General features: G+C 40.1%; 3 protein-coding genes across 3 annotated transcripts in view; all 3 read right to left on the bottom strand.

Annotated features, from left to right (window-relative positions):
- Positions 1 to 13,424, bottom strand: part of txnl1 (thioredoxin-like 1) — a 76,594-nt gene that overhangs the window by 55,474 nt on the left and 7,696 nt on the right. Inside the window, exon 8 of the mRNA XM_051938873.1 lies at positions 13,290 to 13,339. Coding sequence (XP_051794833.1) covers positions 13,310 to 13,339 — 30 coding nt within the window. The 3' untranslated portion in view covers positions 13,290 to 13,309. The remainder of the gene's footprint in view (positions 1 to 13,289; positions 13,340 to 13,424) is intronic.
- On the bottom strand, positions 3,060 to 7,806 carry dnajc25 (DnaJ (Hsp40) homolog, subfamily C, member 25). The gene is made up of 5 exons (XM_022218570.2): positions 7,388 to 7,806; positions 6,628 to 6,780; positions 5,393 to 5,763; positions 5,216 to 5,315; positions 3,060 to 3,961 (listed from the first exon to the last, which is right to left on the bottom strand). Exons 1-5 carry the CDS (start codon positions 7,790 to 7,792, stop codon positions 3,839 to 3,841), a joined length of 1,152 nt encoding a protein of 383 aa, XP_022074262.2. The 5' UTR covers positions 7,793 to 7,806; the 3' UTR covers positions 3,060 to 3,838.
- On the bottom strand, positions 9,387 to 13,031 carry LOC127530930 (tripartite motif-containing protein 16-like). Its single transcript, XM_051938867.1, is given in 2 exon segments — positions 9,387 to 10,794; positions 10,797 to 13,031. Coding segments are annotated over 2 exon segments (1,683 nt in total). The 5' UTR covers positions 12,283 to 13,031; the 3' UTR covers positions 9,387 to 10,597.

Genomic DNA, 13,424 nt, shown 5'->3' with positions numbered 1-13,424 from the left:
GCTTTGCCAGCATCCCATTAACCACAGCTTCTTTTATCACTTCAAAAAACAGGAGCAGGATTTTCACAAATTCCTCCCAGACGAGCCCCCAATTGTTACGTTACGCTAACCCTCGTCGCCCACCCACAACCAACTGAGCAGCTGAGAGATCCTTCCTTATATCCCCGCCCAGCTGATTGGCAACAGCACACAGCCGGAGCTCAATCTCACAGCTGCGGCAGATTGATCTGATCTGAGAGCCGGGCTGTGAACCTTCTAAGACCACAACAAGTTTGAAAGAGGTTTTAAGTTGTAATTAGAGCTGCAAGCAGCGTTGGACGGGTCCTCGCATCCTTGTTGGTCGGCGAATCCACGCATGTCCACTCGGTGGCGCTGTGACCGAGTGTGTATGTTGACCTGTGGATGTGATTAGTACGGTGGCCGACGGGCAAACACGCTGCAAACCGCAAAAGCGCTGCAAACACAGAAATGATCCAAAACCAAAACTCACAAACGCATAAAACACATGCAAGAAAAAAAATGCTGCAAGAGAAACATGCTGCAATCACAGAAACGACGCAGAAGCAAAGACTTACAAAATCACAAAACGGATGCAAACGAAAAATGCTGCAAATATATAAAACACACACAAACCCCCAGAACAACCGCAAGAGAAAAACGCTGCAAATTCAATCCACAACGGAAGTGCGCTGCTCTTCAATAATATTGTATAAAAATAATATTGTATAAAAGATGCCAGCCAAGTAAAACATGATGCTACAACTAAATGAAAACGTACCTTTTCACACTAAAAAATATCAGACACTTTCTTCTTCTTCTCCTTCGTGTCTGGTGCACTTCCGTTGTGGATTGAATTTCCAGCGTTTTTCTCTTGCGGTTGTTCTGGGGGTTTGTGTGTGTTTTTATATATTTGCAGCATTTTTCATTTGCATCTGTTTTGTGATTTTGCAAGTCTTTGCTTCTGCGTTGTTTCTGTGATTGCAGCATGTTTCTCTTGCAGCATTTTTTTTCTTGGATGTGTTTCATGCCTTTGTGAGTTTTTGGTTTTGGATCATGGTTGTTGGATCATTTCTGTGTTTGCAGCGCTTTTGTGGTTTGCAGCGTGTTGTGTGTGTCAGCCACCGTAGATTAGGGTTGGATGTTGATCACACATGTAAAGTTTCAAGCAGATTGGAGCATGTAGAGGCTAGTTTTAGAGCTTTTCCTGTCCATCCAGCAGGTGGCGCTGCAACCGAACGTGTATTTTGGCCTATGGATGTGATCAGGATTGGTCTCTGATCACTCATGTAAAGTTTCAAGCAGATCTGAGCACGTACAGGTTTCAGAGTATTTCCTTCCATCCACTAGGGGGCGCTATGACTGTGGCTTTATATGAGCATGTGAATGTGATCACACCTGATGATGACAGTAAAGATGTGTTCAGATGAGCGATTCTTCACATAGTAATCATGTTTCTTTTGCTGTACAAATGTAAATGTGATAAAAAAAATTGTCCCAGTTACATTGGTACAGCAAAAGAAAGATCTATTTAAAAAAAATAAATCTCCAACACAAACGGTGCAAAGATCCAGAAGGTCCAAATACTTTCTGAAGCTACTGGATAAGATTAATAAGTTACCAAAAATGTGGATGAACTTGCCGTTGGTTGAAAGATAACCCACAAACGTTTGTGGAAAACAACTGCAAATTCATGTCTTGCATGAACTTGAAGCTTTAAAGCCGCTGAGGCGTTTTTCAGGGCCAGTAACGGCTAAAGATTCTTGCATCACCGTTTGCTGATGTTCCTTTTTTAGGATGAGTCGGTGGAAAATGTTTCACTAGAAGCCACGTTACTCATAACCAGACTTTCACTGCATGTCATCCTTTAGGGTTCTGATGTCATAAAAACCCAGTGTGTCTTTCATTTTAGTGATGAATTAGTGTTTGCTCAGTCTAAGCTACTGTAATCAAACCAGTTGAGCTTGTAGTTTTTTGTAGTAAGTTGCTGCTAAAAAAAATATATACTTAAGAGTTTTGAAAATCGTCTTAATGCAGGAACACATCTGAATTTATCCTAAAATTTAAATTAGTCAGGTAAATGTATACAATAAATATTTTTTTATCGAGTCCTAATTGTAATAATTCAATGAGATACATTTATAAACTAAAAACAACTTTTAGATTTCAAATATAAATCAGTTGGGTAAAGTTAAACATTTTTTAAAAGTTGGGGTTTAACCTTAATATTTAGAACAGTCATAAATTTCTAAAATAAATATTTATGATTTTAATTATAACAATTAAATTTATTTTATGTATAATAATGAAGGGTTTTGCCCTTAATATGTAAATTAATTTGGTAAATTTATATTAAATAAATATCAAAGCGTCTTAACTTTAGTATATAAATAAGCAACATTAATTAGAAAATAAAATCTATGATCTTAACTATAAGAAATAATCAGGAAAATTTATACAATAAATAATGTAGGATCCAAACAATAATGCTAAAATTTAGATGCATACATTAAAAAAAAAACCTTTAGGACTTTAACAATCATAATTAAATTATTATTTTTTAAAAATATTGTAAGCTCATACTCTTAATGATTTAATTAGTCGAGTAAATTCATACAATAAATACTACAGTAGGGTCTTAATCTTAAAGAACATTTTCAGATAATTTTATAATATATAAAATACTGCAAAGTCTTAAACATATACACTAAAAAAATTCAAAAAATATAAATGATAAAGTAAGGTATATTCAAAAGCTGAAACTGTATAATTAAAATTTTATATATGTGTGGGTTCTTTGCCTTAATATTCAAATTAGTCTGGTGCAGCATCTTAACCATAATTATTTAACATAATAGAAAACACTGTAGGACCTTAACCATGATCACTAAAGCAGTTTGGTGAATTTAGATTAAAAATGCTGTAGGGTCTTAGCGTAAAATATTGAAATTAGTGCGGTTCATCTGTTAAAATGTTATAAATCCTTCAATCTTTTCACACTTCTCTGGTTTTCTTCTCGAGGCCTCAGTGTGACGGACAGATAAAGACTCCACACGACCGACTGTTGAATCAGTTTGACTTTAATGCCGCCTCAACACCAAAAAGACAAATGAAATGTCAAACAATAAATAACATGAACCGAGTTGTTTAAAAAGCAATAAACAGTAAAGCAGCCTCCTGAACTTCTGAAGAGACGCAGCAGAAACCACGATTAGAGTCCTGGGGTGATGAATTTACAGATGACTTTGGCTTCCATTTACACAATAACACTGTTTGATTGATGCAAGCGTCAGAAATGCTTTTGTCTCTTGTTTTTCTGATAGAAAAAGCTTCGACGACGTCCCGGAGGACAGAACCTGTTTACACCATCTTCCATGAACAGACCAGCTTCTCAGTTGGCTGTTTTTCTGATGGCTTGTCGCTGCCTCGCCCAAGGACACTTTGGGCCACGGCACAAATCAAACCGGTAGCCGTCCGGTTACTCTTCCAACCAAAAACCATCTCGCAAGAACATAGGCACCAAATTTACTGATCAATCTGCAGGAAATAAAGAAAAAACCAGCTGAAGAAAATGACAGAATCTTCATTAAACTTCATTTTAGAGCGATGTGGACGTGGATCGAGGGGGAAAAAAAAGCTAAAAAAATACGACTGAAAAACCTGAAGCCTTGGCTCGCAGTTCATTCCACTGGTGCCTGGTCGCTATGAAAATATCTCTCACTATATAAACAGGCATAGGTAATCTTTCTGTACAGGCATTTCTCCACACGGAGCGGCGTTTGGCGTCCGTGTGTCTCGGCACTGAGGCAGGTGTGAACGTTGTGGACGGATCTCGGCACCGTCAGTCGTCGATGAACGTCAGCCGGCCCGGTCCCTCGTTCTTCATCCAGCGCCGGTACCTCTTCATCCTCGGGTCGGTCGCCATCTTCACCTTCATCTCCTCCTCTTGGTCTTTTCTGTACACCTGGAATGCAAACATCAGATGTTTAAACACCTCCCTCTGGTGGAATTCAAACTTTAAATATGCTCGAAAGTAGAGCTGGAAAACTTCATCCAAGACAGACAGACGGACAGACAAACGTACACAGATCATCACATAACTCTGCCACATTCCTTGGCAGAGTAATAAGCGACCAACACCAGTATTTCCACCTTAAAACTGCAGTGTCTTGATATCTTGAAACCACAGATTTAGACGCCAAAGATTTCGCACAACAAAGAACCTAAAGAACCAATCCTGTCAGTTTGCAGGGTGGAGCTTTCAATATCATCATTCTTCTGCAGAACCGGCTTCCATCTCAAATATGTTTGGAGCCGATCATCGGTATTGTTTACGCAGAGAGACAGACGAGCACATTTACAGAGTGAAGCAGCTCCAGAGAGTTAGCATAGCTTCGTTTTGAAGGTGGGGTATCGGATGTTCTTTAAGTTGGTTGGAATAAACACTACAATCTTACCACAATCACATAAAGTTTCCCAGTTACACTGAAAATGCCTGAATAATTCACTTGACGGTGCTAGGATAAGGCTACTACTAAGAGGTCTGCTGTGACTAACACCACCTGGAGCGCTGTAACATTTTCTAAAGTTGAAATTAACTGCAGGAATCTGTTCTAAGTGGTAGACACACCACTCTTGCAAAGACACAACCTGCAAGTCCTAAAGAAAGAAACTCAAGCTGTCGCCACAAATAAGGAAATTCGCTATTTTCACAGTGGCGAAGGCTACGCTAACGACCAAGTTAGGAGACCGCCAAAGATTATCCCAAAACATATAATGTGCATCAGTTCCAAATATCGGTCAGCCGTCTTTGTTAAGTACTAATAACAGGTATTGTCTGTATAAATCCCTTATTGATCGATCCCTAAGATACAAAATGAAGCCTTCAGCCCTCATGTGCAAGATAAAGAGGGAACCACATGTATAAAAAGATGCTGCATCATGATACTAGAAGGAGAAACTCAACAGGAAAGAGTCAGGGCAACACTTACAGATGAGTTAGCAAACTTTTCCAGTCAACACATTGATAAATACAAGCTGCTGCAGCACATATAAAGTCTGGATCATTCAGAGGTAACGAATGGAAGAAGGAAGGAAGATAAACTTAATAAATACCACTAAGACTTGAATTAATTTATAGAAAAGAAGAACCCAAGGTTTGGTTCAGACAGTATTGAAAGTGCAGACGTGTGAAGAGATTCAACTAAACACAACAAACCTCATAGTTTTCTTTGATCCAGAGCTGTTTTTCCAGGAAGGTCTGTTTGGTGTTTTCCTCCAGACTGTCAAACTGAGACTGAGACATCTTCATGTACCTCCTGGGAATCAAAAACGCAGAGGTGAGAAACACGTAAAAGTGTCATTCATTCGGACGGTCACATCTACGAGAACCGACCTGATGATGTAGAGCTTCTCCTGGTCGCCGTAGTCCTCCCTGCAGATGGTGAATCGGTAAACCCAGGAGACGTACCAGGCCACGTAGTTGGTCAGATAATAAGGAAACAGCACGATCTGACACAGCAGGATGTCCGACAGGTTGGGCTTCTGGTAGCCTCCTTTGATGTCGATCTTGTTCTTGATGATGTCTCGGATCACCTCCTCCTCCTGCTCCCGGATCTCCTCTTTGGACCGCCGGTTCTTGCCCTTCTCCTTGGTCCGGTTGAGGAGGCCCTGCTGCTTGGCGATCTCCGTGGCCTGGATTCGATATTTGGGGACCGTCACCAGGTAGTTGATGGCCTCGTTGTAGCTGCTGTGCCAGCTGTAATACTGGAGGGGAAATGGGTGAGTGTTAACAGGAAGTAAGATACATGGCAGGAAACACTGCCGGTTTGGGTATTTTCATTGGGTTTATTGACAATAACAAACCGAATACAATCACACTAAGTCATGCTTTCTGAGTCCAATTTTCACTGCACTTGTGCCAGGAAAACGTGTGTTGTTTAAAGCAAATGTGTGCCACTGTACGAGGAGACTCTCCATCATCCAAACATTTATAATTTTTGCTCAAAGATTTGTAACTGAAGCAGTTTGGAGGAAATCTTTTGAGGAGCTCTGATTTGCTCATGCCTTCCACTGGCGGAGTCCAAACACAGTAGGAAGTTCTAAGTTCTCCAGAAATCCTGTGCTAGGTTCATACACTATTCTGGAGGTTTGCCAAACATGGTGTATGAACGGAGAACTCCTTTATTATTCATCATTAAAAGAGCTGAAATTAAAGTGGCTGGATTTTGGAGGAGCTTTGATTTGTGCATGTTTTCCATCGATGGAGCTCAAACACAGCAGAAAGTTTTAAGTTCTCCAGATATCCTGTGCTATGTTCATGTACCAGTTCTGAGGTACAACTTCTGAACACAGCACACCTTCATAATTCATCACTGAAAGACTTTGGATGAGCTTTAGCTTGGTCATGCTTTCTATCGACAGAGCTCAAACACATTAGGAAGTTGGATATGAAGGTAAAAACACTAAGACAGAACATTTAAAACCAACAGAAACACAGAAAACAGTGAAAATTAACCATCTTTGTAGCATTTCAGCTAATAAATGACACATTCTGGGGACTTGTGAGACTTTCTTGCATTTGTTGGGGCATTTTAAAAGAGCGTCTTGGTTCTGCAGCTGCATCCGTACCTGGAAGATGGAGATGGCACAGATGGTGACCAGGATGACGACCCTGACATCCACTTTGGGGGTGAGCTGTCGGCGGTAGTAGGCGTAGTAGTGCTGGTAGTACTCCTCAGGATGGTCCAGCATGTAGTCGTAGTCCCGGCGTGTGTCCTCATCCTGCACAAACACACAAAAAAGATATTACTGCTGTTTTTACTTTCCTTTACAAAGCCCTGCAATAAAGCAATAAAGACCTGAGGCGTTGCTGGACTATTTGGGAATCCATAAAACCAAAATAACTACGACTACAGAGAAGAAAAATAAACATAAAAGAGACGTAGCTATACTTGCTTGTCCCAAAAAAGCAGTCGTATACTCTAATATTTCATTGGACCGCCTTTAAAACAAGGACACTCATTCGCTGTGGCATCGTTTCAATAAGCGTCTGCAGTGCCACAGCATTTATTTCTGTCCAGAGTTGTATTGACTCTCTACCAAGATCTTATACTGATGATGGGAGAGTTGGACAAAGTCTTGTCAAGAACATCCCAAATAAGACCTAAAATATAAAGAAAAGTAGAAAAATATGTCCTGAAAATATAGACACAAAAATTTGATCTAAAATATAAACATAAATAGTAAGTACTGCAGTATTTAATGCTTTCTGAGTCTATAAAGCAACATTTGAGTAGTTTTATAGAAAATTTAAAGGAGTTTTAAGAAGACAATCGGACACACTGAGGAGGAAAACTTAACCGAGTCTCTGACGGACACCTGAACCCACCTTAAGCGTCTCGTAGGCGGTCGCGATGAGCAGGAACTTCTTGTGCGCGGTCTCCTGGGTCTCTCCCTCCGAGCCGGGCTCCCCGGGCCGGAACCGGTCCGGGTGGTACCGGCGGGCCAGCTGTCGGTAAGCCCGGGCTATCTCCGCTTTGGGGGCCTCCCGGGTGACGCCGAGCACGTCGTAGCACACCTCCGTGCCGCAGTACAGACCCTCCACCAGCGCCGTGACCGCCGGCAGGGACGACGCCGACAACAGGAGCACGGCGAGCCGCCACCAACACCTCCCCCTCCCCGTCCCCGGACACCCGGCGAACCCGCCGCTCTGCTCCGTGGACTCCACCATCTCCGTCCACCATCCGCCGCTGCCAGCTCCGGAGCCTGTCCCGTCGCACGCTGCCGACGTCATCCAGCAGCGCCGGCGACAACGGAAGCCGCAGAGATCGTTTGTTAAAGGCGAGTTTGCTTTTCGCTTTTCACAATCAGAAACAGAAATACTTTATTGATTGCTGCTTATGTTAGAACTGCAAATATATAAACAGTGCAAAATATATTGGCAAACATATGATCAAAAAGTATAAACATAAGTACAAAATATGAAAAAATATAAACATAAGTAGAAAAATACGTCTTAACATGAGTAGAAAAATATGAATTAGAAATATTAACTTAAGTAGAAAAATATCCTAAAATATAAACACAAGTACAAAAATCTGATCTAAAATTATAAACATAAGTAGAAAAATACAAAATATGTCATAAAATATCAACATAAGTTTAGAAATATGAACCAAAATATAGACAGAAAAATATGCCCTAAAATGTCAAAAATAAGCAGAAAAATACAAGATATGTCGTAAAAATATAAACTTAAGTAGAAAAATATATCCTATAAATAATCAAAAGAAGTAAAATAATGAAAATTGTGTCCTAAAACATAAACATAGATTGAAAAATCTGAACTAAAAATATAAACATAAACAGAAAATAATAAAATCTGCTTAACTAAGAAAAAAAAGTGTAATTGTAATTTTTAAAGAATCATTTATTTGACAGCAGTAAGCAAAAAAATAAAACAAAAAAGGCCAAGCCTATATCAATGAATTTAATTTCTGTATTTATTTATTTGTTTTTAAGTATTCTGTAGCATTTTTTTCTTTTTATATTAATATTTTTTACATGTGAATTCGGCTGCAATTGCTCTAGTCATTATAAGAACAAAAAAAGCATGATGGGAAATACATTTCATTTATTTCAAAGTGAATCTGCAGATCTATAAACTTAAAGACAAACAAACTAGCGCCAATAAAACTCACTATTAATCCCGTTGTGTTTTATTCTCACATGAATATTTAGACTGACTTTGATCTGAGTCTGAATGAGTCCTCATTTTAATACACGATCTTTGACTTCACAGCAGAGTGATGACGTGTGCCGCAGACTGACTCTGAGTCGCCCCCTGGAGAACAATTTAAAATAATACTGCGATTTCCTGTTAATGAGCACAAATTTACATTTATTTAAAAACAACAAACTGCTTTAGAGGCACTGCTTTTCTTCTTTTGTGTCTTATTTTTTTCTCTCTAATCAAAATTGTGCACAAAAATTTCCTTCTGGATTAATAAAGTTTTATCATATCTTAAAAACAGTGAAATTGCCGGCTTGGATGAAATTGCCGGCTTCATCAGTATTACATCCATGATAATATTCTAGTGTGAACCGCTTGTATAAGTTGCTTTAAAGTTAATAAAATGTTCAGTTTTGCAGCTTAAATCTGATATTGTTGGCAGCAGGAAACTGATCTAATCACTAAATAAATGAATGCATAACTGTGTCAGCCTGTAAATTACTTTAGAAAGATTAGCTGGTTCAGTACAAAGATACTGAGTGTGTTTTAATGAATAGTAGAACTGTCAGTAATTTACAAATCATCAAATAAATACAAATAAATGAAAGAAATGCTGGATAGAACACAATTAGGAGTCATATAGAACCTTAGAATGAGTGTATTTTAATTATATATGTACAATAAATCACGTGCATGCGTGTGGAAGGATGAAAAACAAACAATAAACCCAAATAAATCTGAAACAATCACATAAATAATGAAATATACACATGAGGCTGCACAAAGTTAAACAAAAACATTTTTACATTCTTAATATTTGACCTCAGTCACACTGATTAGTTTAAGTCTTCTTTTTTTTTTTTAACCCTCCTGTTGTCTTCATTTACGGACTCCAATAATATAGTTTCCTTGTTGAAAAAACAAATGTAAAAAATTCCCTATTTTTCAGACAATGAAAGGAAATTCCAAATTTTGCAAGAAAATTCTTGTAAATATTTTCAAAAAATGAATAAAAATCTTCCAAAAAAAATCCTTAAAATGTAATATGATTACACACGTATATATCAGTAAAATTTTTAATATTTTCTTTAAGAACTTTCACAAATAAATCAACCAATATCCAACAAAATTCGCTGCTTTCTTAAAGAAACAGTTTTTTTTTTTAAAGATGTCTTTCTTTTTCCACCAAAAACTTTCAAAAACCTCCCAAAAAATGTTGAAAATGTGGACGTCAGAAGTTTCACTGTGAAAATAGTTGTTTTTTTCCTCTACATTTTGAAACTTTGAAACAGGTCAATTTGACCCGCAGGGCAACACGAGGGTTAAGATTATAATAAGATTACAATAAGATTATCACAAGATTTCACAAGAATCAGTCAGTAAACATTCATTTTTTCAGTAACATTTCACCTAATACACAAAATAATCAATTGTTTTATGGTTGTTTTATTACTCAGATCGGTCCTTTCTACATCTTTATTGTTGTTTTCCATTTTAAACATGTTTTTTGTCACATTGTGGTCACTTTGTGTCTATTTTTGGTAATTTTCTTTCACTTTGTGGTGGTTTTGTTGTCTTTTTGTGCTTTATTTTGGTTGCTTTCTGTCATATTCTTGTTGTTTTATGTTTGACTTTGGTCATTTTCTGACGTTTTGTGGTAACATTGTATCTTATTTTGGTCAATTTCTGTCATTTTATGGTTGTTTTGTGTTTCATTTTGATCATTTTGCATCTCTTTGTTGCTGTTTTCCATTTCTTTATGATGTTTTGCTAATTTGCGGTTGTTTTGTGTCTAATTTTGGTCATTTTATGTCTCATTTTGGTAATTTTTTTGTTATTTTATGGTTGTTTTGTGTCTCAGGTTGGTCATTTTCCAGACAACCGACACAACTCAGCTGTAGATCTCAATGCAAGCTGAAGTCCAGCATAGAGAGGCTGAGTGAATGTGGTCTGGACTCTGTGGATCAAAGTCATGGTGTCAGAGACTCTGTAGAAGGACAGAATACCTGCACTGTGATCCAGATAGACTCCGATCCTGGGCTGACAGAGTGAGATGGAGGTCTTTTCTTGTCATGTAGGAATGTGTAGCCTTTGTTTACACACTGTAAAGCCCAGGACTTGTCATTGTAACCAAACTCACTTTCTTCTCGCTTTCTTCTAATGTCCTTGTAAGCGACTGCTACTGAAACTTCTGGTCCGGTCCACTCCACCTCCCAGTAACACCGCCCGGTCAGACTCTCTTTACTCAGCACCTGAATCTTGTCGGTGAACGTTGATGTTTCTGGAGTACCGTACATCTCTACCGCCACCTGCACTATTGTAAAGAATGAAGTTTCCTTTATTTCTGCTTTTCTGTCCTCGTCGGATAAAATCAACAACACGTTTGCTGTGTTTGGATCCAGCGTGACTTCACAGGAGTACTGCAAGAATTCAGCTCTGGTCTTCGGTTCTGGTTTTGAGAGTAAAGCATCCACTTCTGTCGGTGAGATGTCGGTCAACTCCTCGCTGAGGATGTTCCACAGTTTATCTCTGGTCTTCGTCACAGCCGCCACGGTGTCGTCGAAGCAGCACGAAGGAGGAAAATACGAGCTGGGCGAGTCCTTCCAGTTGCTCATGTGTGACTGAGGAACATGTAGAAACTCTGCGTGATCCTCTGTGTTTGAAAGCAGCTCCAGCTCAGAATGTTTCCTCCTCAGCTCGTCCATCTCCTGCTGCAGCGTCTCCTGGAGCTCTTTAACTCGACGGATTTCGATTTTCTGCTTGGATCTGATCTGTTGCTTCACCTCAGAGATTCTTTTCTCCACCAGACTGATGAGATCTTTCAACAACATCTCGCTGTCTCTTGAAGCCTCATCAGCAGAGTCGTTGATGGTCTCCACCTCCTGCTGAAGCATCCTCATGCATTCTTCTTTTTCTGCGATTCTCTGCTGGATCTTTTTTTGGTTGAGTCTGAGTTCGTTCTGCCTCTTGGCCCTTTCGGTTTCAGCTGAAACTGTATCATGACCTCTATGTTCATCCAAGGAGCACAGATAACAGATACACTGCTGATCAGTGCGGCAGAAAATCTTCATCACCTCGTTGTGAGCAGAGCAGATGTTCTCCTGAAGCTTCTTGGACGGGTCCACCAGTTTGTGTTTGTCAAAAGCAGGAGATTGATAGTGAGGCTGGAGGTGTTGGTCACAGTAAGAGACCAGACACTGCAGACAGGACTTGAAAGCTTTCAGTTTTCTCCCAGTGCAGAAATCACAGGACACATCTCCAGGTCCAGCATAGCAGAGATCAGCAGGAGCAAATTCAAGTCTGGTCTTCTTCACTTCTTCCACTAAATCTGCCATCACGGTGTTTTTCTTCAGGTCAGGCCTCGGTCTGAACGTCTGCCTGCACTGAGGACAGCTGTAGGTTTGCCCCAGATACTGTCCATCCCAGTAGCTTCTAATACAGTTCATACAGTAGCTGTGTCCACAGGGAATAGTCACTGGATCCTTCAGTAGATCCAAACAGATCGAACAGCCCAGTTTCTCCTGGTCCAGCTGAACTCCTCGCTGCGCCATTACACCTCAAATGGTTTGTTTCAGATAAAAAAAACAAAAATTTAATCCTCTTTTCAGTTCTTTGATCCACAGTGAAAACCTCAACAGAATGTCTCCTGTAAACGGTGATGTGGCAGAAAACAGGAAACTAGACTGACGGAGCTTCAGCTGCTGAGAAAAGAAAAGAGAAGGAGTTTTCTGCAAAACAACATGTGACTGAAGTCCAGAGAAATGACTCATCCTGGAGTGTTTCAGTTGTTCCTCGTCTGTGAAACTGTTTTTTATGAAACATCTGGACAATATAAATGGATTCATGTTGTCTCATTGGACTAAAGGAGATCTGTCCATCTATAGTGAGGTGTTTGATACTCAAACATTTAACTCTTTTTGTTGTATGTTCATGCTGCTGCATTTAAAGAGATTCATCACTTCAAATGTGGTAAAAATCACCTTGACTTCTTGTTGCGTTGCTTGTTTTTCCACGATACTTACACGTTTTTGAACGTATATTTACACAAGAAATCAGAAAAAAGCAGACGTGACGCACATGCCTTTGAAAAAGGATCGCATTTTATTTACAGGGATTCATCAGAATTACAATACAAACGATTCATCGACTCCACAGAACCCATCCGGAGCTTGAGGAGGCCGTGAAGTGTTTTAGTCTGACAGCATCGAGTGGCAGCTTTGGCAGAGTCCTTGGATGTTTGTGCCTCCTCCTCCTCCTCCTCCTCCTCCTCCTCCTCCTCCTCCTCCTCCTCCTCCTCCTCCTCCTCCTCCTCCTCCTCCTCCTCCTCCTCCTCCTCCTCCTCCTCCTCCTCCTCCTCCTCCTCCTCCTCCTCCTCCTCCTCCTCCTCCTCCTCCTCCTCCTCCTCCTCCTCCTCCTCCTCCTCCTCCTCCTCCTCCTCCTCCTCCTCCTCCTCCTCCTCCTCCTCCTCCTCCTCCTCCTCCTCCTCCTCCTCCTCCTCCTCCTCCTCCTCCTCCTCCTCCTCCTCCTCCTCCTCCTCCTCCTCCTCCTCCTCCTCCTCTCCTCCTCTTCTTCTCCAGCTCAGTGGCTCTCTCCTTTCTTTCCTACAACCTGCAGCAACAAAATCAAAGCATCATCCGTGAATTAAACGGAGCCAAACTGGAAATGAAGACAGGTTTCCGTGCTGCAGCTTCGT

Source organism: Acanthochromis polyacanthus, chromosome 18 (assembly GCF_021347895.1).
Source record: "Acanthochromis polyacanthus isolate Apoly-LR-REF ecotype Palm Island chromosome 18, KAUST_Apoly_ChrSc, whole genome shotgun sequence".
NCBI classification, from domain to species: Eukaryota; Metazoa; Chordata; class Actinopteri; family Pomacentridae; genus Acanthochromis; species Acanthochromis polyacanthus.
This window is presented reverse-complemented; position numbering and strand designations above follow the sequence as displayed.